Source organism: Sphaerodactylus townsendi, linkage group LG01 (assembly GCF_021028975.2).
Source record: "Sphaerodactylus townsendi isolate TG3544 linkage group LG01, MPM_Stown_v2.3, whole genome shotgun sequence".
Taxonomy (NCBI): Eukaryota; Metazoa; Chordata; class Lepidosauria; order Squamata; family Sphaerodactylidae; genus Sphaerodactylus; species Sphaerodactylus townsendi.
The window spans coordinates 194,923,665-194,951,191 of NC_059425.1; the positions used below are offsets into that span (position 1 = coordinate 194,923,665).

Here is a 27,527-nt window from a genome sequence, read left to right on the forward strand (position 1 = left end):
GATCCTTCTCTCTGTATGATAGTGGCAGACTTTCTCCTGGAAATTACTAAACGCCAGTAGATTTCCTTCGACCTAACATTTATTTCCTGTTTTGTATATGCTTTTTAATTTGTTTTTATTATTGTTGTACTGTTGTCTATGCCAATAAAGGCTTGCTCGCTCAAAGATCGCTCATGGCCTTCAGACCATTTCCTGTGCAGTTTACAGTCGCATCATAAATAATTGTCATTATAAGTAATATTTACAGCATTTTTATTTGAGAGAAAATAATACATATGCGTTTATTTAAATTAGATGCATTGCTAGAGATACACAGATAGGAAGGTGAGGGTCGCAGGTATATCGTCAGATCATGGGAAAGACCTGTTCCTGGAGGATTGCAGGATTTACTTTATATCCAGGGTTTGCAGCATTTCTGCTTTTGGTTGTAACAAGTTCCACTTGCTTTGTAGAAGAAGGGGCAGATCAAAGTGGCACAAAAATTGAAGTCCCTCTTGCAAGCAACAGTATCGCCACGTATATTTGCTGCAGAGAGAGAGAGAGAGAGAGAGAGAGAGAGAGAGAGAGAGAGAGAGAGAGAACCTTATCAAGGTTGATCATTGGGTTTTGTAGTCAAGGAGGCACTTGTCTGAATTGGGCGTTATCAGATATGACCAACACAGAGAATAATAGTTCTGCAGAACCAAATGTTTCTTACCGAGAGCTGGGATCCTAATTCCCCCTCCTTAGCTACCTGAATGTTTTGTAATTCCTTCCCAAACTGTGATATCAGAAGTCTGGTATCAGTCTGGGAAGCAGCTGCTCTGCAGTGATGCTAGATTGGACATCTCCTGGGATTACAATCTCCAGATGACAGAGACCCGTTCCTCTGAAGAAAATGGCTCCTTTGGTGGTTGGACCAAAACCCGTTGCACTACGATTTTTTTTCTAAACAAACATTTCAAGCTCGCTGCACGCCCTTATGCCTTGCATGCCTTTTACACACACACACACACACACAACTCTCCAGGTATTTCCCAAGTGGGAACTGGCAGTATTAAAAAGTAGTGAAATTACAAAGGATAATCTCATGCTATGATCCTGGAATAATGCAGAGTAACATATATATGGAGAAGCTAAGATGGGAAGAGAGAAGAAGAAGAAGAGTTTGGATTTACATCCCCCCTTTCTCTCCTGCAGGAGACTCAAAGGGGCTGACAATCTCCTTGCCCTTCCCCCCTCACAACAAACACCCTGTGAGGTGGGTGGGGCTGAGAGAGCTCCGAGAAGCTGTGACTAGCCCAAGGTCACCCAGCTGGCGTGGGTGGGAGTGTACAGGCTAATCTGAATCCCCCAGATAAGCCTCCACAGCTCAGGCGGCAGAGCTGGGAATCAAACCCGGTTCCTCCAGATTAGATACACGAGCTCTTAACCTCCTACGCCACTGCTGCTACCTTAATGTTTTGTAATTCCTTCCCAAACTATGATATCAGAAGTTTGATATCAGTCTGGGAAGCAGATGCTCTGCAGTGATGCTAGATTGGACATCTCCTGGGATTAAAATCTCCAGGTGACAGAGATCCGTTCCTCTGAAGAAAATGGCTCCTTTGGTGGTTGGACCAAAGGAAACCCCGCTTTTCTCACTCACTCACTCACTCACTCACTCACTCACTCTCTCTCTCTCTCACACACACACACACACACACACACACATACACACATACACACACACACACACGCCAACTCTCCAGGTATTTCCCAAGTGGGAACTGGCAGTATTAAGAGGTGAAATTAATAGTGAAATTACAAAAGGATAATCTCATGCTATGATCTTGGGGATGATAACAATGAGAGGGACATTCAGAGTGCTCCAGAGTTAGTTCAACTGTCAGCTTGGTCATCCTTCAACCAGAGAGAAAAACCAAGAATATTGTTTACAGGGAAGTTTGGAGCACTTAATCTGAGGGAGAAATGAAAACTGTATGCTGAACAAGTGATTAGTATGGCTACGTAGTAAGGCTACGTAGACCACAAAGCTAGGGGTGGTGATTATTTGCCTTTTAATGTTTGATCCTGTGACAGAAACTCATCGTACCGTTTGTAAATAGTGATTTTGTTGTACACCGCCCAGAGCCCTTCGGGGGTGGGCGGTTAATCAAATTTAATTAATAATAACAATAACGATGACGATGACGATAACGATAACGATAACAACAACAACAACAACAACAACAACAACAACAACAACAACAACAACAACAACAACAACAATAATAATAATAATAATAATAATTCAGAGTAACATATATATTGAGAAGCTAAGATGGGAAGCAACATCGACACGGATATTATTTTGGTTGGAAGGAAGGGAAAGCATTTCCCTAGGTCATTTGCATGTTTACATTGAATGGGAAAGGTGACCTCCCCTCCGAAGCTCTTTAAAAAATGTATGACAAAATGTGCCATTTCCTGCCCTCCCCAAAAAAACCCTTCCTGCCCACCCCCCCCCCCCGGGGGGAGCTGGATTAAGTCTATCCCTCGTCCTTGAAAGTAGGGACACATAACAATACTGACTTCACCGCACTCCCTATTATTTACTCTATTGTGGGAGAAGGGGGGGGGGGGGAACCAGGAGAAGCAGGGAAAGCTGGAGATAAATGTAGCTGCAAAAGCCAGGCCTTTCACCTCTGGCTTTCTGCAGCAAGGATCCTGACACTGTACAATAAAACTCTTGAACCCTTCTTGAGTCTAAGTTACGGACTGGAGTAACAGAGTCTTACACATTCCTGGTGAGGGCCGGGGTGGGGGTGGGGCGGGGGGAGTGGTTACAGAACCTGTGTGCAAACATTCCAACCTACTGCACGATTGCTGCCAAATTCCCTTTGGAATTCAATGTGGGCCTCCTGCGATGCAGTCCCGTGCAGATTTATTCAAATCTAAACCCACTGAAATCAAGAACAGTGAAGCAATTTTGCAAGGGATCGACTCTGTGCAATGAAGCATGCTCACAAGCAGCTGGGTGACAGTGGCAAATTTTCAGCGCTGGGCAACTCCAGATGTTCCACTTAAGAATCCCAGTTTTCTTCCATAGATGAAACCGCTGGGTCTCAAATAGCAAAAGCTAATTTTTGTGACTTGAGCGCCTCCTGCCTGTGACAAAGGGCATTGCTGTCCAAGAAGCCAGAAGGAATTGACCCTAAAACCATGTTGATATGTACGTCAGGTGCTCAGTTTTTCTTTCATGTAGCTCTGGCCCGCCTTATAATTGTGGTTTTGCAAAGTGCGCAAGATTACAGTCAGGATGGGTATCTGCAGTGACAAAAGGAAAACAAGATTGTCTCTGCCCCAGTGTCTTGTGCTTTAGCTCTCGGAAGACTTTCTAGAACAGGGGTGTTGAATGCATTTGTTACTAAGGCTAAATATGGCATAACTGTGGAGAAGAAGAAGAGTTTGGATTTATATCCCCCCTTTCTCTCCTGTAGGAGACTCAAAGGGGCTTACAAACTCCTTGCCCTTCCCCCCTCACAACAAACACCCTGTGAGGTAGGTGGGGCTGAGAGAGCTCCAAAGAGCTGTGACTAGCCCAAGGTCACCCAGCTGGCGTGTGTGGGAGTGTACAGGCTAATCTGAATTCCCCAGATAAGCCTCCACAGCTCAGGTGGCAGAGCGGGGAATCAAACCCGGTTCCTCCAGATTAGATACACGAGCTCTTAACCTCCTACGCCACTGGAGCTAAGGATACCTTGTACAGTTTTCCCCACAGCGAGTCTGAGAGGTAGGTAAGGCAGAGAATTGTGGGCTCAAGGGCACCCAGCAAACTTCCATGGAACAAGGGGGGATTCAAACCCAGGATCACCCAGAGCAGGGCTCTGCTGGCAGGGGCTGATGGGAATTGTAGTCCATGAACATCTGGAGAGCCGCAGGTTGCAGACCCCTGACCCAGAGCCTAGTCTGACATGTTAACCGTATCACTGTGCTGTTTTGAGGGGGCTGCTCGTGCTTCGGTCGCCAGTTGTTAAATATTCTTTGCTGTTCAGTTTCCTCAGATGAAAATAATATGAGAGATGCCTAAAGACACGGAATTGTAAAACCAGGAAAGTGACTAGAAAGGACCTCAGACATTGCAGACTGGGTAACATGCCTTCGGTGTTAAAGGAATGTTGTCGTTTTGGCCTTTTCCAGAACTTGAATTTCATCGGAGGGCCAAAAAATGGTTTTCAGTAACAAAGCTCATCCACTCATCTAGAAGAAGAAGAAGAAGAAGAAGAAGAAGAAGAAGAAGAAGAAGAAGAAGAAGAAGAAGAAGAGGAGGAGGAGGAGGAGGAGGAGGAGGAGGAGGAGGAGGAGGAGGAGGAGGAGGAGGAGGAGGAGGAGTTTGGATTTATATCCCCCCTTTCTCTCCTGTAGGAGACTCAAAGGGGCTTACAATCTCCTTGCCCTTCCCCCCTCACAACAAACACCCTGTGAAGTGGGTGGGGCTGAGAGAGCTCCGAGAAGCTGTGACTAGCCCAAGGTCACCCAGCTGGCGTTTGTGGGAGTGTACAGACTAATCTGAATTCCCCAGATAAGCCTCCACAGCTCAGGCGGCAGAGCAGAGAATCAAACCCGGTTCCTCCAGATTAGATACACGAGCTCTTAACCTCCTACGCCACTGCTGCTCCCTAGAATCATTTTCAGAGGGCAGCTGTGCCAGGTTGCAGTAACACACCTGGATTTGACTCCAGTGGGACTTTAGGGAGAAGCAAGATTTGCCGGGGATGAGCTTCCAAGGCTCAGGGTCAATGGGAATTTTGAGTCTCAAAAGCTGACACCCCAAAAGGTCCTACTGGACTTACATCTAGTTAATCAAGAATCAGGTACTGAGCAGAGATTCAGAAGAGATTTGGAAAAGTCTGGGGCACAAGAAAATTAAAAATCCTTGCACAGGGAAATCTCCCTCGCTATGTTTCACTTGATCTTAATGGGGAAACTACTTGAATGGGTTGTGCAGACTAGCCAAACAAAGACCATACCATGTCGTTTCTGAGGGGGGGGGGTCTTTCTCACTTCCACTGCCCACCCCCACCCCCCTGCAGCAAGTTTCCATGGCAGAGTGGGGATGCAAATCTGGGCTTCCCAAATCCTACAAGGGGTTATTTTGCTTTCTATTAATTCCTCATTTGATGTCTATTGTTTGCAACTTCCAGTGGGTCTAAATTGGTGCATGGAAAGACCAGGAAAATGGAACCGAGCCTGCTGGAAGGAGCCACTGGGAAGTGTGGTAACAAATTAAGGTTTATCTCATCTCTCATATGGTTGCCAGCCATTCGAAACATAGAGCAGAATGACGCTATGTGTGTGTAGTGATGGCAGAGAAGTAAAAGCATCTCCTTACTATAAAGTGAACTCCAATCCAGCATCCTTGGAATCCTACTTGAGTTTCTTCTTTCAGTGCTCTTACTCATCTTCCCTGCCACTTCATCTTAGGGCAGGGGTGGGCAATTATTTTTTCCATGGGGCCGCATAAGAAACAGAAAATACTGTGGAGGGCCGGGCCAAAAGGCAGCGGGGCGAGGCGCTTTTGAAAGCCCCGCAGAAGCCGGCAGCCAAGGCAACCGGCTTCTGCGGGGCTTTCAAAGACGCCTCGCTCCCCAGCACGGCAGGGGGGCCAGTCAGGGTCATCCGGCGGGCCGGATGTGGCCCGCGGGCCGTATAATGCCCAGGTCTGTCTTAGGGCATCTCAGGGCTATCCTGCCAACTGATTAGTTCAGTTATTCCAGAATATAACAGCAGTTTCAACAGCAGAAACTGGCAAGAGGACCCAAAAGAAATAAAGAGTGTAATGCCGCCGTTTTGCAGGAAAACATGCTTCCATGATATGAAAACAAATTAATCAGTACCAGCCCAGTTCCAGGACCAATACTGTGTCCCATTTTTAGGACATACATTATATTGGTGCAGAATCCCTTAAGGCCTTTTAAACAGGGTAAAATGTTTCGATGGCATGCTGGTAGGAGTGAGGAAAAAAATCCACAGAGGAGCAAGAACACTGCAAAAGGCTGAATGAAATATTTATATTCATAGATGTCGAGAGGCAACACGACCTGAATAAACTCAAACACCCAATTTTCAGTAAAATAATGCTGAATAAACTTTCAATAATGCCTTATCTTACTTCTTTGTTTAACGTTAACTATCGAAGAGCCTACAGCCTACTCCGTTACAACGCCCTTTCATCTAACTATACCAACAGGATTTACAACAAAGTACCAACTGAGGGCAGAATTTGCAGTTGTCAAATAGGAGGTGTTGAAAACTCAGAACATATATTATTTGAATACTCATACTATGATGAGATACGTTGGATGCTTCTGTCCTTTGACCAGACAAACACTCCTTTGGCTAAGAAAGAAAAGGTTAAAATACTGTTATCAGATACTAATAAAAATCTAACGTATTCTGTTGCCAAGTTTGCCTGGATATCAAGTAAAATCAGGAAGGCCCGACAGAGCACTACTGGCTCTGCCAGCTAATCCTTATTATTAATTATTATGAGACTGACCTTCCACTCATTATCTTGAGCTGATGTTCTGAGTTCCTGAGGTCTGTATTTTGTTAACTGTTTTAATCTGTATATTTGTAATATCTGTACATTTTATGATTTTAATTCTTTTGGATCTTGCTGGTCAATGACCGTAAATAAACTATGTATGTATGTATTTATATGTTCTGCTGAACCTCAGATTATGTTCTAGAGGGAGAAGTTCCCTTTGCTCTGAATCTCTTTTTCCAATTGCTTTGACACAGCTGTTGGCTTCACAATCGCTCGGACACTGATGAGACAAACGGCCACAAAATACAGCCTGTTGCTCAGCAGCGTTGAACATCAATAGCGAACGTTAACAATAAAACATCAATGCATTCAGTGTTCTAACTAGCGTGAGATCCGTATGCCGTTGGGGACGGGAAAGAGTAGTGTGGAGTTATTTCCCCCATGGATCCCCAAAAAGGTATAGAAAGTTTAAAAGGGCTGTCTCGCTTTGAGAAGCTGGTGAACATCTGCCTTTTCAATATCCCTGGAATGGAGGCTGTCTCTTACCTGAAATCGCTGGGCATGGTAGGAGCATAAGAGCAAACAGAAGACAAAAGATCTTCATGCTTGATCCAAGTTCTGGCTGGGATCTGGAACTCACAGCAAAGAGGTCGGAGTGAGAGTGGAAGGCACAGGAAAAGATTACACGGCTGTTCTTAGTGCCTAGAAATACTGGGAAGGTGGCATTTGATAGGCATCTGTTCCCGTTTCCCAACTACTAAAGGCTATTCATTTTGCAAGATTCATTGTGCAAGACTCTACTCTGCATAGAAGGATCGTTGTTTGGTTCAGTTCCCATTTCGCCCGGAATACTTATTAGAGCCAGTGAGAGCTTTCCTCTCAGCCCAGCGATTCAGAAAGCACGCATGCTTGTTCGTCTCCATGTGTATGTGACAAGCACGCATGATGGAGGATTGCTGGAGTCGTCGTTTTGCGTAAACTGGGAGCTGGTAAGCAAGTCGTCAGAAAACCCCAGTGAAAAATATAAGCAAATTTGCTGCCAGCCAGTTGGTGCTGCATTCCTGGTTCTCGTGGCTTTCTAAACAGCACATTTGCACCATGGGGGGTTGGACTTGATGGCCTTTGGGGTCTCTTCCAACTCTATGATTCTATGATTCCGTGATTCTATGATTCTGCGGCGGGTTGCAAAGGGTTAACAGTGAGATCTTCTAGTATTACAACTGATCTCCAGATAATAGAGAAAATGGCTGCTTTGGAAGGTGGACTTTATGACATTGTGTCCCATAGAAGACCCTCCCAAACCCGGCCTTCCCCAGCACCTGTCAGGCTCTCGAACGTGGAAATAACAAAGACCGTAGGCAAGTCCTAAAGCAGTTTATTTCTACAATGCGTAAATAAAGAAAGCTGAATCTAAGCTCCCCCGCTTAGATCCAGAGATTATATCCTATTATATTATATTATATTATAATATATATAGATTATATATATTATATTATATTATAACCCCCATTTGATTCCCACCAAATGTGTTTCACAAAGTGTATAACATTTGCACTACAGAGCTTCAAGAAACCTGGGAACGTTCGCACCTTCCCGCAGGAGGGCTGGCGCCAGGGAATTGCCAGGGAGGGGAGAGGGAAACAGGAAAGCCAGGATTTTCCCAACCGTGAGCTGGTGACCCTTCTGAGGTGAACAGGGGACTGACACAAAACAGGACAAAATTTTAAACCAGGAACAAACTAGGTGTTTTCTCCTCTTCAAATCCACCACAGGGACTTGGTACTATTTTGGAGCTGGGAGGAACTTCTTTTAACTGTGCTGTGGGGATCCAATTAGTTTGGGACTGCATTGTGTGTGGGGGACGGACTCCTGTCATCCATGTCCGCTGTCTTCTCAAGCCAAAACTGGGCCAAGAGCAAAACTGGGTCAAGGGCATCGGTGCCATTTCGGGTCAGGAAAACAGCATGGGAGAAGACAGGTGACCTCCCCCTCTGCCACAGTCCCGAGCCGAATGAGGCTCCCGCAGTATTGTTAACAGGATTTTCCTGCTCCAAAATGGCGGCTGCATAATGTCTAGTTTGGCCCAACATGGCCTTTGCCTCCTGCCAGTTTTAGGAATGCTCGATATGGCCCTCCATTGAAAGAAACAGATGTCCAAGTTTTTAAATCTTTGGAACCATAACGTACGGATACGCCGCTTGGCTTCCTTGCGCCAGTTGCCTTGGGGCGGAATCCTGGGCCCACTGTTTTGTACTTCCTTGGCCACTGCCAGCTCACGAATCCACCCGCAGGCTCCATAGCGGCCAAGCGGAGCCCGTCAAGATCTCAGTCCACTTTTTCCTCCAGCCACCAGCTGACTCTTCCAGCCAATCACTAACCTCCTAAAAAGTTTTACATTGAACAAAATGAGGTCTTCCCAAATGCTCACCCTATTCGAGGTCGTCTGGGGGTGCAGCTGCCTTCTATCACCCAGCGGTCTTCCCCACCCCCTTCACTTGCCCAGACGTTTGCCCGTGGACCTCAGGATGCCCCACATGTGGCAACCTGCCCCTGGACTTACCAGCAAACTCAGGAACTTCCTGGAAGACAGAAGCCACAAGAACAGGGGTCTTCAAACTATGGCCCTCCAGATGTTCATGGACTACATTTCCCATCAGCTCCTACCAGCATGGCCAAGTGGCAGGGCTGATGGGAACTGTAGTTCATGAACATCTGGAGGGCCATAGTTTGAAGACCCCTACACAAGAAGCTGCAGGGAACTAGTTGGGTCACCTGGGCAGCCGGAGCCGACCGCAGCTGTTCCACGGAGAAGGGTGGGGCTGGCACAACAGGCCTCGCTGCCTTTGCACAGAGTGGGACTGAGCCGACACAGCTAAGACCTGGTTGCAATACGGGAAGAGGGTCCAGAGCAGTGGTGGGATTCAAATAATTTAACCACTGGTTGTTTACAAGCACAATTTTAACAACTGGTTCTGCCGAAGTGGTGCGAACATGCTGAATCCCACCACATATCCCCTCTTTCTATCCTGTAGGAGACTCAAAGGGGCTGACAATCTCCTTGCCCTTCCCCCCTCACAACAAACACCCTGTGAGGTGGGTGGGGCTGAGAGAGCTCCAAGAAGCTGTGACTAGCCCAAGGTCATCCAGCTGGCATGTGTGGGAGTGTACAGGCTAATCTGAATTCCCCAGATAAGCCTCCACAGCTCAGGCGGCAGAGCTGGGAATCAAACCCAGTTCCTCCAGATTAGATACACGAGCTCTTAACCTCCGACGCCACTGCTGCTCCAGGGCTTTGGTGTCACTAGGCTTCCAAAACTATATTATTTTAATCTTCACCACCCATCAGGTCGCCAGGGGTCAATCCAAACCCCTGCTGGTAGAAGACTCACCTGCCCTTACCCACTTTCTAAAAACTCTTGACAGGTGCCAGGAAATCTTTACCAGGCACCACAGTGCCCATCAGTACCATGTCGGGCACCCCTGGTATATGCACATGCTGCTATATCACTAGCTGGATGATGTTTGCTCCGCTCTTAATGTTGTGTCTACTAGTTTCAGCGGGAGTTGCCATTTCAGTGGGAGTTCCCAACTCCACAACCTGTGTCACTGTGTACGGTAAGGAAGGCGAGACAAAAATGTTTTCAAGAAATGTATAGATCCAAATATTGCCGTGGGCTCCTGATCACATGCTACAATTCTATTAGTTAGAACCATTCATTAAGAGGAAGAAGTAATAGCACTGCGCACTAGAACTTACAGCCTACTCAAAGAATTAGGGCAATCGTGGCTTAGAACATGCCATCTCGGTTCTTCTGTGGGAGTGAGATTTGCATGGGATGGGTTTGCCATGGCCAGCTCAGAATTCAGCCTTGCCTCCAGCTCAGCATTCAGCCTCAGAGGCGTAGCTAGGGAAAATGGAGCCGGGGACAAAATCTGGGTTTTGCGCCCCCCCACCCCATATGACCTGGCCACCGCCTTGCTTGCTAGTCCTGTGTGTCCCAGGCTGGTGGTGGTGGAAAGCAACGACAAAGAACAGCGTAGTGGGAAGCAATAACAAAATCTAAATGGGAAGAAACCTACTATGCATAGGCATGGAATAGAAACGGGTGGAATCAAGCGCCAGCAAGTTTTAACCTGATTTATGGTGATCTTGTAGGATTTTCAAGGCAAGAGACGCCCGGCTTGGCATAGCAACCTTGCACTTCCTTGGTGGTCACCCAGCCAAGTTCTAACCAGGGCCGACCCTGCACAGCTTCCAAGGACTCACAGTGGCTGGAGACCCAATACAATTTACACACACACACATGTGCTATTGTCATGCCCCTGGATCGTTCAATAATGAAGAAGAAGAAGAAGAAGAAGAAGAAGAAGAAGAAGAAGAAGAAGAAGAAGAAGAAGAAGAAGAAGAAGAAGAAGAAGAAGAAGAAGAAGAGGAGGAGGAGGAGGAGGAGGAGGAGGAGGAGGAGGAGGAGGAGAAGGAGGAGGAGGAGGAGAAGAAAAAGAAGAAAAAGAAGAAAAAGAAGAAGAAGATGAGGAGGAGGAGGAGAGGAGGAGGAGGAGGAGGAGGAGGAGGAGTTTGGATTTATATCCCCCTTTCTCTCCTGCAAGGAGACTCAAAGGGGATTACAATCACCTTCTCCACCCCACCCCCACAACAGACACCCTGTGAGGTAGGTGGGACTGAGAGAGCTCCAAAGGACTGTGACTAGCATTTGAATATGAACAACAGCACGCCTAGACAAACCTCTTTTGTCTATATCTCTTAACCTATTCAAGGTTCTTCTTCTGATTCACCCTCCTCATGACCACCTACAGTTGAAATCCACATGAAGCGTGGTTACCTGTTTATTGTCCAACACTGGCAAAATCCATCAAGATAATGGGCCAACCATCAGGTCAATAATCTGACACTTAAGACCTCACCTGGAGAGGCAGGAAAAATCTTTTGTTCATAGAACAAGAGTTGGATTTATAAACCCACCCCCCACCCCCACTTCTCTCCTTGTAGGAGACTCAAATGATCTTACAATCTCCTTTCCCTTCCCTGACTCACAACAAACACCCTGTGAGGTAGGTGGGACTGAGAAAGCTCCAAAGAACTGTAACTAGCCCAAAGCCACCCAGCTGGCGTGTGTTTGGGTGCACAAGCTAATCTGAATTCCCCAGACAAGCCTCCACAGCTCAAGTGGCAGAGCGGGGAATCAAACCTGGTTCTCCAGATTAAAGTGCACCTGCTCTTAACCACTACGTCATGCATGACAGGATCAAAGGTATTCCTTTGCCCCAAGTCACGTTTTCCCCTGTAAAGACATGGCTCAGACCCCAGTTAGATATTCAATATTATCACACACTACCTTGCCGCTCGATAAAATTGTTCCATCCGCGCTGGTCATCCAGAGCCTAGTGTTAGCCATTAGGTCTCTGTCTCCTGGACGTCCACTACAAGACTGGTGGATATAATCTTGGGTATCCCGTCCCTTCTCTCTCAGTATATCCAAAACCTGTCTTTCACCTCTAAACTACATCCTGGGATACCTGATATGTGTTTTTACCCCAATATCTGAGTGACTGCAGGTGGAATTTTATTTTATTCCATTTTCTTATTTTCTCACTAAAATCCTTTTAAAAAGAACATTTATTTTCTCTTCCGTTTCTTATAGTGCGCTAAACCTCTGTGTGTGTGTGTGTGTGTGTGTGTTGTGACGAGCCTTGCATAGGTCTTGAAAAATAGAGGGGAGGGGGCCAGCATCTGGACACAGCCTACCCACTCTAGTGGAGGAGAGGGAGGGTGGCGGCATGCAAGGGAAGGGGAGGGAGGGGTGGCATGCAAGAGAGGGGAGTGATTGATTGAGTTGATCCATTTTACACTGGGTCTTCCTCTTTCCCTGTTGCCTCCCACTTTTCCTAGCGTTATTGTCTTTTTCAGTGAGACGATATTTCAGAAGTGGACAGAACTAAACATGCAGGCAGGGATACATTCAGGCATCCATACTTACATTTAGGCACACAGACAGGCAGGCAAACAGGTATACAAGCATGGCTACATACAGGCAGGCAGGGCGGCATACAGACAAACAGTTAGGCAGGCAGGCACATATACATACACACCTACATCTTGCCATCTAAATTTTGTATTGTATTTTTAATGTATTAATTTTAAGTGGTTTTATATTTGTACTGGGTTTTATGTTGTTGAATTTTATATGCTGTAATATGGGGGTGGATGAGTATAAGAAATTTAAAGGAAGGAAGGAAGGAAGGAAGGAAGGAAGGAAGGAAGGAAGGAAGGAAGGAAGGAAGGAAGGAAGGAAGGAAGGAAGGAAGGAAGGAAGGAAGGAAGGAAGGAAGGAAGGAAGGTAGGTAGGTAGGTAGGTACATACATACATACATACAGAGAGAGAGAGAGAGAGAGAGAGAGAGAGAGAGAGAGAGAGAGAGAGAGAGAGCAGCAGTGGCGTAGGAGGTTAAGAGCTCGTGTATCTAATCTGGAGGAACCGGGTTTGATTCCCAGCTCTGCCACCTGAGCTGTGGAGGCTTATCTGGGGAATTCAGGTTAGCCTGTGCACTCCCACACACGCCAGCTGGGTGACCTTGGGCTAGTCACAGCTTCTCAGAGCTCTCTCAGCCCCACCTACCTCACAGGGTGTTTGTTGTGAGGGGGGAAGGGCAAGGAGGTTGTGAGCCCCTTTGAGTCTCCTGCAGGAGAGAAAGGGGGGATATAAATCCAAACTCCTCCTCCTCCTCTTCTTCTTCTTCTTCTTCTTCTTCTGATAGGTAGGTAGGTAGGTAGATAGATAGATAGATAGATAGATAGATAGATAGATAGATAGATAGATAGATAGATAGATAGATAGATAGATAGATAGATAGATAGATAGATAGATAGATAGATAGATAGATGCAGACACACAGACAGGCATGCAAACATACATACATTTATCCAGACAGGTGGACAGGGAGGGAGGCATGCGTGTATATACAGACATCCATGCACATTTACAGGCAGGCACTATAGATACATACATGCATGCAAACATACATATATAGAGGCATCCACCCACACAGGCAGGCAGGCAAGCAGGCATGTATACGTACATCCATAGAGGCATCCATACGGGGATCTGTCCCTCCAAGCAGACATAACGCCCCCTCCACCAGCCCGCCCCGCCCCCTCCATCGCCCCGCCCCGCCAGCAGCGTCCCCGACTTTGTTCTCCCCCCCCCCGCCTGCCCCGCAGTGCGCAGGCGCGGCCCTCCAGGGCCCAGAGCACGCGGAGGCGGGAGCGCGCCGTGCGTGGCGGGGCGGCCGGAGGGGCGGGGCCCGGGGGGAGCCGCGCGTGCGCAGGGGGGGCGGCGGCGGCGGCGGCGGGGCGGCCGGGCTGGCGGGCTGGCTGGCTGGCGGCGATGGGGTTCCGTCGGCGGGCCAAGAGCCCGGCGCTCTTCAGCCAGGAGTTCCTGATCCACAACCACGCCGACCTGGGCTTCTGCCTGGTGCTCTGCGTCCTGCTCGCGCTCATGTTCGAGGTGAAACCCCCCCCCCGCCCTGCGCGCGATCCTGACCCTTCCGGACCTCGCGCAGATCCTCATAGCGCTCGCGGTGAGCCCTGCCTGCCCCCTCCCAACCTCCTGGTGCTCTGCACGGGGTCCCGCTCGCTCCCTCGCTCGCTCGCCCGGGGGATCTGGCCCGGCCGGGGGTTGCATAAGCTGCTTTGGGGCTGCTCCCGGTCGAGCCTACCTCGCGGGGTCGTTGTGCGGCTGACGTCACGGAAGCTGGCCGATCGGGCAGACCTGCGTCGAGGGTCTTTGCAGGGGAGGTGGCAGGAACGAGCCCGGCTGTGGGCAGCAAAACTTTTTGTTGAAGGCTTTCACCGCTGGCGCGAAAGGGGCTGCTGCGGGGTTTCCCGGGCTGCGTGGCCAGCGGGGTCTGGTGGGTGCTGCTCCTACAGGTGGGCACCTTCAGAGGCATGCCACGGGGAGACGTGGCCCCGTGTGGGGGGGCGGGTGGCCTGTTTGGTCTGCCTGGCAGTGCTCGTGAACTCCCCATGCAGCCTCCCCACTCCTGCCACCTGCGCGGCAGACACCCGCTGTGCCAGGGAGAGGAACACGTCGCACCGTGACATGCCCCGGAAGGTGCCCACCTGGATGCAGGCGAACTGCTAGTTCTGCTAGATCAGTGGCGGCGAACCTTTTCGAGACCGAGTGCCCAAACTGCAACCCCAGACCCACTGATTTATCGCAAAGGGCCAACAGGGCAATTTAACCTGCATAGTGAGGTTTTAGTTTAGGGGGAAAAAAAAACGGTTGGCTCCAAGGCGTTACTCGGGAGTAAGCTTGGTGGTAGCGGGTGGCTTTGCTTCGAAGCAACCGTGCAACGCTTCGAACGGGTGAATCACGACCCTAGGAGGGTTTACTCAGGAGCAAGCCCCATTGCCAGCAACTGAGTTTACTCCCAGGTAAAGGATCACGCTTTAGTTCTTCCCAAGAAAATCAGTGGGGTTTAACAGGGTTACCTACACTGCTTCCCCAAAACTAGGTCTTAGGTTTAATGCTAATAATCTCCCTAAAATAATTGCACTATTATCACATGACGAACTCTGTGCACGCATGCCCACAGAGAGGGCTCTGAGTGCCACCTCTGGCACCCGTGCCATAGGTTCGCCACCACTGTGCTAGATGCAGGTGAACAACCACACACCCACAGCGGCCAGTCACCATTAAAGCCCTGACAGCCAGGCTTCATCCCAGTCCAAGATGCCCAGAGCTGAATAGGTTGCGGATGCACAAGGACCCTGCGGTGTAGGCTGGGCTGAGCGAGAGCGCATGGTTGCTTTGGATTTTGCTCGGATTTTAGAGCAGAGGCCGAAGATCTGCTTGGCGTGCAAAAGGGCCCGGGTTCGATCCCTGACCTCTCCAGTTAAGGGCCATGGGGTGGGTGATGCTGAATGACATCTCGACAGCCCGATGGTTTCATTCAGTGTGAGGCCGTTTCGTGGGGAAGTGAAGAACAGCTACTGAACTTCTCCATTTCACATACTGACCGGGCGCTCTGGTTATGGGGCTGTGCCGTGGGGTAGGCAAGGGGGCGTTCAGTTTGTGTCTCGGGAACCTCCGGAGGAGATATGCCGAGGAAAAGATCGCCTAGCACTGTTATTGGTCCCTGGAGAAGCTGAGATGCATCATCTCCGCCTGATCTACCTTGCAGGGTTGTTGTGATAATCGAATGGATGAGTGGAGAACTATGAAAGCCGTTTCTGGGGTATAAATGAATTTAAAATGGATAAATAACGCCATGTTCTTTTCTGCTTGTGCGTGGAAACCCCCCCCCCCCTTTGTTATGAGCTCCCATGCACCTGCGCTTCATTTATTTATTTGCTGCTTTTAAAATGCACCTGGGGCTGAGAGCTGCCATGGGAAAAGGTCACGACCGAGCTGGGAGGGAAGTTCCTTTTTTCCTCAGTCATAGGACTGGGATGTCATTTTGTGGCTTCCTGCTGTGTATGTATGTGTGTGCGGCCAAGGAGGTCCCATGTTTTCACGTTGCGTTGGAGGTGGGTTCTGGGGGAAGTGTACGCTCACAAGACCCCAAGAAACTCAGTCAGGGGATACAGCAGTTTGATCGGCGAGGATGAGACGAAAGCCTCTTGACAGCACTACATGCGTAAGGGATCTGGGAGTCTTAGTAGACCATAAACTAAACATGAGTCAGCAGTGTGATGTGGCGGCCAAGAAAGCCAATGCGATTCTGGGCTGTATCAATATCAGTATAGTGTCTAGATCGTGGGATGTGGTTGTACCTCTCTATTCTGCATTGTTTAGACCTCACCTGGAATATTGTGTACAGTTCTGGGCACCGCAATTCAAGAAAGATATTGACAAGCTGGAACGGGTCCAGAGGAGGGCGACCAAATTGGTCAAAGGTCTGGAATCCATGCCCTACGAGGGGAGACTTAGGGAGCGGGGGATGTTTAGTCTGGAGAAGCAAAGGACTTGATAGCCATGTTTAGATATTTGAAGGGATGTCAGGTTGGTGAGGGAGCAAGCTCGTTTTCTGCTGCTCCAAAGGCTAGGACCAGGAGTGATGGATTCAAGGTGCAGGAAAAGTGATTCCAACTAAACATTCAGAAGAACTTCCTGACCGTCAGGGCTATTCGACAGTTGAATTCACTGCCTTGGAGAGTGGTGGAGTCTCCTTTGGGGGTTTTTAAAGAGAGGCAGGATGGCCATCTGTCAGGAGTGCTTGGATTGTGTGTTCCTGCATGGCAGGGGCTTGGACTTGATGGCCCTTGGGGTCTCTTCCAACTCTGGGAGTCTTCTACGAGTCTATAGCGGATTCCACACTGACCACAAGCAGTGGTGTGAAAATGGTGTGAAAATGGTTTAAAACCTTTTCACACCTTTTTCTCGCCGCTGTTTTTGGCCCATACAGAATCCGCCTGTGAGTCAGCGGGGACCTTTGCGAAAACAATCGCAGCTCCGAACACCGTTGTCCAAACAAAGTTCAAAGGTTTGTTGGCACAAATTCCCAAGGTTAAATAATCAACTCCCCGTACAATACATCGAATCTTAAAAAGGACGGCGGATACGAAATTAGCGTTCCAAGCCACAGAGGCTTAGAGAGCAGAAAGACGACAACCGACCCTCGGGCCGCTTCCGCACGTGCAGAAGAACGCACTTTCAGTCCACTTTCACAGTTGTTTGTAAGTGGGTTTTTCTATTCTGCACAGCTGCAAAGTGCATTGAAAGTGGATTGTTCTGCAGTTAAACACAGTTAAACACTCAGTTAAACGCAGCCTTCCCTTCTCTTACTGCCCAGCTGTTTTTGAAAGTCAAATTGCTCTTCTCAAGGAGCAGGGATGACCATTTTCGGCTGGGATGACCATTTTCAGGTGTCATTTTCAGGCAAAGCAGTGGCATAGGAGGTTAAGAGCAGCAGTGGCGTAGGAGGTTAAGAGCAGCAGTGGCGTAGGAGGTTAAGAGCTGGTGTATCTAATCTGGAGGAACCGGGTTTGATTCCCGGCTCTGCCACCTAAGCTGTGGAGGCTTATCTGGGGAATTCAGATTAGCCTGTACACTCCCACACATGCCAGCTGGTGACCTTGGGCTAGTCACAGCTTCTGGGAGCTCTCTCAGCCCCACCTACCTCCCAGGGTGTTTGTTGTGAGGGGGGAAGGTTTAAGGAGATTGTAAGCCCCTTTGAGTCTCCTGCAGGAGAGAAAGGGGGGATATAAATCCAAACTCTTCTTCTTCTTCTTCAAAGAGCAAGATTGCAGGAGATAGCTCATTGGGTAAAGTCAACTTTCATAACACCCCTCTTTTAAGGAACCGTGCCCTCTGAGTAACAGGAAGGCCCACGAGATCTGGGTGCAACCCTTCCTGCCGATGCCTGAGATCGTTTCCCAAAACCCTCTCCCCTTCCAGGAGCTTCCGGACAGAAAAAGTGGATATTAGAAAGGATTTCCTGAAGCTAAAAACGTGGGTATGATTCATTTGGTCAGCAGCGCAGGCATTTTGTATATGTATAGGAAGCGTCGATGCTGAAAATTCCCCTAATAAAGGCCGGGGACAACTTTTTATGGGGAAGGCAATTAAAATAGAGAATTGCAGACTCTGTTTGCAAGGATTGTGTGTCGATTCGACCATGTCGATATGTGGGCATGCTGGACTTTGGAAGGCCCTCGAGATGGGCATAAAGAAGACTGAGACGATGAATGTTGAGTAGAGGCGTAGCAAGGGAAAATGGAGCCCGGTGCAAAAATCTGAGTTTTGCTGCCTCTCCCATGCTTGTTTGTGGTTTTTTTAGAGTTTTTTAGTGCGTTTCCAGTTTTTGACCTGCAAGGGGCTCAGTTTTTAGGCTAGCAGCATCAAAATTTCACGGTATCTTTAGGAGACTATCCTGATGATACCAGCCAGATTGGGTTAAGTTTGGTTCAGGGGGTCCAAAGTTATGGACTCTCAAAGGTGTAGCCTCCATCTCCTACTAGCTCCCATTGGAAACAATGGGCGATGGGGGCACCCCCTTTGGGAGTCCATAACTTTGGACCCCCTGAACCAAACCTCACCTACCTTGGGTGATATCATCAGGAGAGTCCCCCGAAAACTCCCTGAAATTTTTGTGCTGCTAGCCTAAAAACTGCGCCCCCTGCAGGCCACAAACTGAGAAACACTACAAAATACAAACCTGAAATTTTTGCTGTCCCCCCCCCAGGCGCGCCCCTGGCGCAACGCGCACCCCTTGTAGCTCCGCCTCTGACCTTGAGAAATGGGGAAACTGCTCAGATTCACGACAAGCAGAGACGCTATTGGCCAGCTAGTGCTGTGAAATACCTGCCTCCGCTCCCTTTCCTGCTATGTCTGGGCTCTGGCAGACTGACCCATGCAGAGAAAATGGAGCAAAATCTCATTCTGTGCGGCTCGCCTGTTAGTTGATGCCAGTTTGTTCGTTGCCCGGTTGGCGCTGTGCATGTGAAAGCATGTCTGAACTCCTTCCTTTCCCCTCCCCACAACAGACACTTTGTGAGGTAGGTGGGGTTGAGAGAGAGTTCGGAGAGAACTGGGACTGGCCCAAGGTCACCCAGAAGGCTTCATGTGGAGGAGCAAGGAACCAAATCCGGTTCCCCAGATGATGATGATGATGATGATGATGATGATTATATTGATACAAAAACAGTTATACACAGCAAACAAGATCAATATGCTGGATTTTGTACTACATCACACGTTGGACACTTCCCAAGCATCTGGGACTGTGTGATGTATCGACGAATAATGCGTGCAGAGCCGAGTAGGGTGGCCTTTTGCAGCTGACATATGGTGATTTTGTCAGCGCCGATTGTTTTTAAGTGCCGTCCAAGGTCGTCGTCGTCGTCGTCTTCTTCTTCTTCTTCTTCTTCTTCTTCTTCTTCTTCTTCTTCTTCTTCTTATTATTATTATTATTATTATTATTATTATTATTATTATTATTATTCTTATTCTTATTCTTATTCTTATTCTTATTCTTATTATTATTATTATTATTATTATTATTATTATTATTATTATTATTATTAATTCAATTTAATAGACCGTCCTACCCCCTAAGGGTTCAGGGCGGTTTACAAGACAGTCAAACACAATACATCATATGATTTCAGTTAAGACAATAAATAAATTAAAGCATTAAAATTAAAATAAATTAAAACATAAGAGTCTGCCGCTCAGGTGAAGGAGTGGGGAATCAAACCGGCTTCTCCAGATGAAAGTCCTCCTGCTCTTAACTACGACGCCCGCTGCAGGGGCAGGTGAAGTGGCTGTTAGGGTATTTGGAGGTCTCTTTTTTGTTGTTGGCTTTCGCTGTCACCTCTCAGCTGACGTTGGCAGCCCTGTCGGGTCTTCAAGGCATGTTGGGGCTGGGGGCGTGTGACTGGACCGAGGCCCCCGCAGCATGTTTCCGTGGCAGAGAAGGGACTCAAACCTTGGCTTCCCAGATCCTAGTCCGACACCTTAACAACTACACTGTGCTGCCCCTTGGAAACCTCTTAGATGCCTACATATTACCAGACCAGAGATGTGCAACAGGGCATGCTGGGAAGCTGCAATTTCCTTCTCTCTTTAAGAGAGCTTCTGTCTATATCAACTTGACCTGGATGGCCCACGCTTGCCTGGTCTGGTCAGATCTGGGTCAGCCATGGTTAGTGCTTGGGTGGGAGACCACCAAGGGAGTCCAGGGTGGTTACATGGGGGCAGGCCATGGCAAACCACCTCTGAACCTGTTCTGCTGCCGTGAAAACCCTACCTGGTTGCTATAATTCGGCTGCAACTTAAGGGCCTTTTTCACCACCACTGCAGCCAGTATCTGTACAACACTGGGGGGTTTTTGGGGGTGGGGTGCAGACAGGGTGAGTAGAGAGTGTAGGGTACTGAGCACTTCCAGCCTATGAGCATAGAATGACCATTGTCCTTTTTTTTGTTGTTGTTGAGACATTTGATCCACTGCACACTATCTGAAACTGCTTGGCTTGTGAGGTCATGTAAACTCTAACCTGCGGAACCCACCGCCACAAGATGTAGTGATGGCAACTGGCACGCATGGGTTTGAAAGGGCTGTTTTGCGGAGGTTTGGTCTGTCATTGCCTGTGGCCGTAAAAGTTTGAATGCGGCATGCGAACGAGAGCCTGGCAGGACATCCGTGGATAATATTTTATTTTTTCCCAGCTGGGCTCCTAGGTCGGTAGCGCAGCAAGCCTGCTGCACGGGCCTCGCCGCATTTCCCCGCTGCTCATGCGGGCCAGAAGATTTGCAGCCAGAATCCCGGGTTGCAAATTGTCAGAGGGCGGGAGAGCGTTGCCTGTCTTTGTGGGTGGGGAAGCAGGTGGCAGGAGGGCGATTTTGATGCTCGGGGTGGCTGACGGCGGAGGGGGACAGGTGTGTCCCCACATATTAATGATCCAAAGCAACAAGGCATTTTTTTAAAATATTGGTGGCAAGCATCCAGATCTTGTGCGTTGCATAATCCGGCCTCGCCACCCCTCTGGGGATATGTCCGTGTGTGAAATGACCCCCCTTTCCTCCCTGTGTGCTGTTTCTAGTTCTCCTTCTCCGTCGCCCACCCGGCAGCGTTGGAAGGATCTAATCCGACTCTCTGATGTCTCCGAAACGTCCCCCTGACTTTCCCCGGCCTCCTGGGGCGGGGGGTGGGTGGGGGGGCTGCGTGTTCTTCCTCTGCCTTTTGTCACATCTCCTGCCCTGCTGGACTCCGCTGGACCCCGGAGCGCCCCTGCCTGGACCCGGGCACCATCTCCGCCTCGGCTTCTCGTGCCAGGGCGGCTCTTGCGGCATCGCCCTGGAAGGGGTCCTGCCTGAACTTTCTGACTGTCCCGAATTCCATTCCTGTGACGAGCGGAGGAGAGCATGAATGGGAGCTTTCTGTGCCGTCCCTCTTCTCCAAGTTCCTCCCGAGCCCCCTCGCTCCCTCCCTTCTCGCCTCGGCACCCCTGGCACGCCAGCTCAGCAATGCCAGGAATGCCGGGCTCCTCCTCCTCCTCCTGCTCTTGGCTTTCCAGCTTTACTCTTGGCACCACATTGCTTTCCAGGCAAGGGGGGCGGGCGGCTGGGTCCTCCCAAACCACGCTGAGTCCGGTGGGCCCCGACCAGCACCCTTGCGGTGGGCGTGCGAGCGACAGAGCGGGCGCCCCTCTGACTCAGTGCACTGTCTGTTGTGTGATTGAGGCCAGGATCTTTTTTAAAACTCTCTTCTCCCTGGCTGCTCGGTTGCCACGTTTCAAAGCAGACTGAGAGACGCAGGGAGGGGAACCCTTCTTGTACAGGCAAATCAGAGAAAAGGGAATTTTAGCTGCTGGTACCCTGTGCCTTTCCCAATACCGTGCGCTCGAATTAACCCGTCACATCCCGTGTATTTTTAAAAAAGGTTTTTAATTCCACGCCTTACAGAAATATCTTTGCAATTACAATACAAATCGGTGAGGCCGACAGTAATGTGTGTTTTTTTTAAAAAAAAACTCTTATCGGTGTCTGTCCAGTGGCTGGCCCTCATGATGATCGCAAAAAATATCATCAGCAAACCACCTAAAAACTTGGCCGGAATCTACACGAAAGAAACTCTTTCAAATATATGGAAAAATATGTTTTTTTGTAAATAAAAAGGGAGAAATGATTAAAACAGCCACCCAGTGTATTTTAAATGGCAAGTGGAGTGGGGGGGGGGGATGACGGAGAAATCTCCATCAGCGGTGGTATACAGTTACCCCTTCCGCATTTACTGGGGTTAGAGCAGTGATGGCAAACCTTTTGAGCCCGAGTGCCCAAATTGCAACCCAAAACCCACTTATTTATCGCAAAGGGCCAACACGGCAATTTAACCTGAATGCTAAGGTTTTAGTTTAGAAAAAAACGATTCACTCCGAGGCGTGCGTTACTCGGGAGTAAGCTTGGTGGCAGTCGGTGGCTTTGCTTGGAAGCAACCGTGCAACTCTTTGAACGGGTGAATCATGACCCTAGGAGGATTTACTCAGAAGCAAGCCCCATTGCCAGCAACCGAGCTTACTCCCAGGTAAAGGATCGTGCTGTAATTCTTTGCATGAAAATCAGTGGGGTTTAACAGCGGCCCCTTCCGCACACGCAAAATAATGCGTTTTCAAACCACTTTCACAACTGTTTGCAGGTGGATTTTGCTATTCCTCACAGCTTCAAAGAGCACTAAAAGCAGTTTGAAAGTGCATTATTCTGCATGTGCGGAATGAGCCAGCGCTTAACAGGGTTACCTACACTGCTTCCCCAAAACTAGGTCTTATGTTTAATGCTAACAATTGAGCCCAACAGCCCATGCCAGCCTAGATGTGGAGGGGGGACTCTGTTTGCATGTGCCCACAGAGAGGGCTCTGAGTGCCACCTCTGGCACCCGTGCCATAGGTTCGCCACCACTGCCCTATGCAATGCAACCGTGCAACTCTTTGAACGGGTGAATCACGACCCTAGGAGGATTTACTCAGAAGCAAGCCCCATTGCCAGCAACTGAGCTTACTCCCAGGTAAAGGATCGTGCTTTAATTCTTTGCATGAAAATCAGTGGGGTTTAGCAGCTCTTAACAGGGTTACCTACACTGCTTCCCCATAACTAGGTCTTAGGTTTAATACTAATAATCGAGCCCAGCGGCCCAGGCCAGCCTAGATGTATGTGTGACGAACTCTGTTTGCGCGTGCCCACAGAGAGGGCTCTGAGAGCCACCTCTGGCACCCGTGCCATAGGTTCGCCACCACTGGGTTAGAGGCATGACACCATGTGTGGTCTGGAAATCCAATGTTTGGCCTTCCCTTTGTATCTGAGAATAAGTCTGAATTTTCCTTTGAACTTAAAAAAAAAGGAAATTGTGTCCATTTATGGCAGGGGTGGCCAACTTCTGGTGCTCTAGATGTTAATGGACTACAATTCCCATCAGCCAATTGGCCCTGCTGGCAGGGGCTGATGGGAATTGTAGTCCATGAACATCTGGAGCACCCTAGTTTGGCCACCCCTGATTTATGGTATCAAAAGATTAAAGACATGTACTTTATACGTTTCTGAGTTTCTAAACTTTTTCTGCGTTGTCTGCTGGTCTTCACGTGTTTGTGGCTTCCGCAAAACTCTTCTTAAATTCCTGTGGTATTTCAAATCTGCAGTGGGGAAGGGAGAACTGTGCACTACGAGACCTCTTGCCAATTTTGTTGCTTTCTGGACACCTTTTTGGTTTCTAGGGTGCATTTACGTCAAGGCAAGCCACCTCTGCTCCTCTCCGGCCCCGAAACCCCCGTTGAGTGGTCTCCATAAGTTGGGTGCAACTAATAATCATGATAAAGGTGCCCAACGTTCAGTTTCCTTTGAGGCGAAATGCTTAGGACTTACCTGTGGTGTGGGGCAGGTAGCCCAGGGCAGGAGGAGGGGAATATCTGAGCTGTCGTGGGGTAAACTTGCCCAGACCGGAAGATAGTCACCGTTGCTTAGAGCTATAAAACATGTCGTCCTTTACTTGAGATTGTTATACCCTTTCCCACCAAAAGAAATAGGTAGAATTATAATGTTCTCTGCCACGTGTTGGACTGTCTTTGCTTTAGAATGCTCTGCTTGGGTCCTAGCGCCAACCTAAGAGCAGCAGTGGCATAGGAGGTTAAGAGCTCGTGTATCTAATCTGGAGGAATCGGGTTTGATTCCCTTCTCTGCCGCCTGAGCTGTGGAGGCTCATCTGGGGAATTCAGATTAGCCTGTACACTCCCACACACGCCAGCTGGGTGACCTTGGGCTAGTCACAGTTCTTCAGAGCTCTCTCAGCCCCACCTACCTCACAGGGTGTTTGTTGTGAGGGGGGAAGGGCAAGGAGATTGTCAGCCCCCTTGAGTCTCCTACAGGAGAGAAAGGGGGGATATAAATCCAAACTCTTCTTCTTCTTCTCTTCTAAACAGCGCTAGGTAGGCACCCACCGTGTGTCGGATTAGTACTTATGGTGGAAAAGCGTTTTTTATAGGGGAAATGTGATCGGTTTTTTAAATTTGCTTTTACCTCCCTTTTTGCTGGGTGGTTAGTCCTGTGAATCACCTCCCAGTAAATACTTCCTTCTCTTCCCTGCCTTTGCTAGAGCCCGCTTCTCGGCATTTGCAAGTTCTTGAAACCGAACCAGCAGTTCGATGGCATCTTAAGGACTAGAAGGCTGAAGGGGAATTCCAGGTTATTCTAAACATACCGGCGTGCTGCCGGCACGCCTGCCGCCCGTAACAGATACAAGAATCTATAGCCTGCAGCCAAGTGTTCCGTTTACAGTCACATGTGCTGTGATTCCCTCAGACAGGTATTCTTGCCTTGATGGGATTACAATAGGTAATCTCAGGTGTACAGTACGCACCTAATGAAAAAGATAGACAGGTGCCAGTTGGTGCCCAGAAACTGCCGGCTACAAGACAGGCCTGGAGGGAACAACAGCGGAACACCGCTGGTTGTTTTGCAGCTCAAACCAGTTTGCAATGACAGCCGCTGCCTGCATGCTCCCTTGGATAAGGGCACTTCTCTGTCCTGGGCCTTGCGTTACTTACAGATGGCCTCTCTGCCTATAATTACATCCCATCAAATACTATGGCCCACCTAGCAGAGAGAGAGACAAACTCAGGAACCAAACCCTGAAGCAGGCCTCCATGCCAGCTTTTATTTACTTAATTTATTTTTGTTGAAGAAGAAGAAGAAGAAGAAGAGGAAGAGGAAGAGGAAGAAGAGGAGGAGGAGGAGTAGTTTGGATTTATATCCCCCCCTTTCTCTCCTGTAAGGAGACTCAAAGGGGCTGACAATCTCCTTGCCCTTCCCCCCCTCACAACAAACACCCTGTGAGGTGGGTGGGGCTGAGAGAGCTCCGAGAAGCTGTGACTAGCCCAAGGTCACCCAGCTGGCGTGTGTGGGAGTGCCCAGGCTAATCTGAATTCCCCAGATAAGCCTCCATAGCTCAGGGGGCAGAGCTGGGAATCAAACCCGGTTCCTCCAGATCAGAGTGCACCTGCTCTTAGCCACTGCTCTTAGCCACTACGCCACTGCTGCTCTTGTACTCATATTCTTTGTAGTCTGCCTTTCTCCCGGGCACTCACGGCGGATTGCATGGAACGGGTCACTTTGAGCCACAAAACGGGACATTCAGTATCTGGCGCGTTAGGATTTTCTGTGTCTGGGACCACCAGGACGAACCGAAGCAGAGCAGACATATTATCGTGGCGCACTAAGGAGTATGGAGATTACAAAACGGGATCCTACTTTTGAGAAGCTATATATGGCAGTATTGGCCACGGTCCCAATCCACGTAATCCACGTCAGTTTGTGAACCGTTTTCTAGAGTGCCACACTCTTACCTGCACAGAGAAACCCCCATAACTAATTCTGTTTTTTTTACATAGTTTGTGGGAAACCAGGAGAGGAAGAGCATCCGTGACCTCCTCTGGTCGGCCTTTCCACGATTCACATGTACGAAAATGCTGGGGGGAGGAATTAGGACTAATAAAAGGAAACACTTCTTCACACAACGTGTGATTGGTGTTTGGAATATGCTGCCGCAGGAGGTGGTGATGGCCACTAACCTGGATAGCTTTCAAAGGGGCTTGGACAGATTTATGGAGGAGAAGTCGATTTATGGCTACCAATCTTGATCCTCTTTGATCTGAGATTGCAAATGCCTCAGCAGACCAGGTGCTCAGGAGCAACAGCCGCAGAAGGCCATTGCTTTCACATCCTGCACGTGAGCTCCCAAAGGCACCTGGTGGGCCACTGCGAGTAGCAGAGAGCTGGACTAGATGGACTCTGGTCTGATCCAGCTGGCTTGTTCTTATGTTCTTATGTTCTTATGAGATTGCAAATGCCTTAACAGACCAGGTGCACGTGAGCTCTTAACAGCCACTTGAAGGGCCATTGCGCTCATCCTTAAGCACAGCCAGTCTATGCAAATGAGACTCTGGTCTGACTCCAGCAGGCGAAAGTAGCATGGACCAGATGGGACTCCCCAGTGCTCGATCCAGCTGGCTTGTTCTTATGTTCTTATATGTTCTTATGAGATTGCAAATGCCTTAACAGACCAGGTGCCTCAGGAGCAGCCGCAGAAGGCCATTACGCTCAACATCCTGCCACGTGAGCTCCCAAAAGGCACCTGGTGGGCCACTGCGTAAGGCAGAGAGAGCTGGACTAGATGGACTCTGGTCTGATCCAGCTGGCTTGTTCTTATGTTCTTATGTTCTTAATGAGATTGCAAATGCCTTAACAGACCAGGTGATCGTGGAGCAACAGCCGCAGAAGGCCATTAATGCTCACATCCTGCACGTGAGCTCCCAAAGGCACCTGGTGGGCCACTGCGAAAGTAGAAGAGCTTTGGACTAGATGGACTCTGGTCTGATCCAGCTGGCTTGTTCTTATGTTCTTATGTTCTTATGAGATTAAAATGCCTTAACAGACCAGGTGATGGGAGCAACAGCCGAAGGCCATTATGCGTTCACATCCTACATGTGAGCTCCCCAAAGGCACCTGGTGGGCCACTATGAGTAGCAGAGAGCTGGACTAGATGGACTCTGGTCTGATCCAGCTGGCTTGTTCTTATGTTCTTATGTTCTTATGAGATTGCAAAATGCCTTAACAGACCAGGTGACGGAGCAACAGCCGCAGAGAAGGCCATTGCGTTCACATCCTACATGTGAGCTCCCAAAGGCACCTGGTGGGCCACTGCGAGTAGCAGAGAGCTGGACTAGATGGACTCTGGTCTGATCCAGCTGGCTTGTTCTTATGTTCTTATGTTCTTATGAGATTGCAAATGCCTTTAACAGACCAGGTGATCGAGCAACAGCCGCAGAAGGCCATTGCGTTCACATCCTGCATGTGAGCTCCCAAAGGCACCTGGTGGGCCACCTGCGAGTAGCAGAGAGCTGGACTAGATGGACTTTGGTCTGATCCAGCTGGCTTGTTCTTATGTTCTTATGTTCTTATGAGATTGCAAATGCCTTAACAGACCAGGTGTGATCGGGAGCAACAGCCGCAGA

General features: G+C 48.9%; 2 protein-coding genes across 2 annotated transcripts in view; one reads left to right on the plus strand and one right to left on the minus strand.

The window, feature by feature from the left end:
- Positions 1–267: 267 nt before the first annotated feature.
- On the minus strand, positions 268–7,195 carry LOC125436283 (gallinacin-14-like). The gene is made up of 2 exons (XM_048503158.1): positions 7,058–7,195; positions 268–525 (listed from the first exon to the last, which is right to left on the minus strand). The coding sequence occupies exons 1-2, from the start codon at positions 7,113–7,115 to the stop codon at positions 392–394; spliced, it is 192 nt and encodes a 63-aa protein (XP_048359115.1). The 5' UTR covers positions 7,116–7,195; the 3' UTR covers positions 268–391.
- Positions 7,196–13,845: 6,650 nt separating this feature from the next.
- Positions 13,846–27,527, plus strand: part of TRAM2 (translocation associated membrane protein 2) — a 64,041-nt gene continuing 50,359 nt past the window's right edge. Inside the window, 1 exon segment of the mRNA XM_048503145.1 lies at positions 13,846–14,034. Within this exon segment, the coding sequence (XP_048359102.1) occupies positions 13,915–14,034 (120 nt within the window). The 5' untranslated portion in view covers positions 13,846–13,914.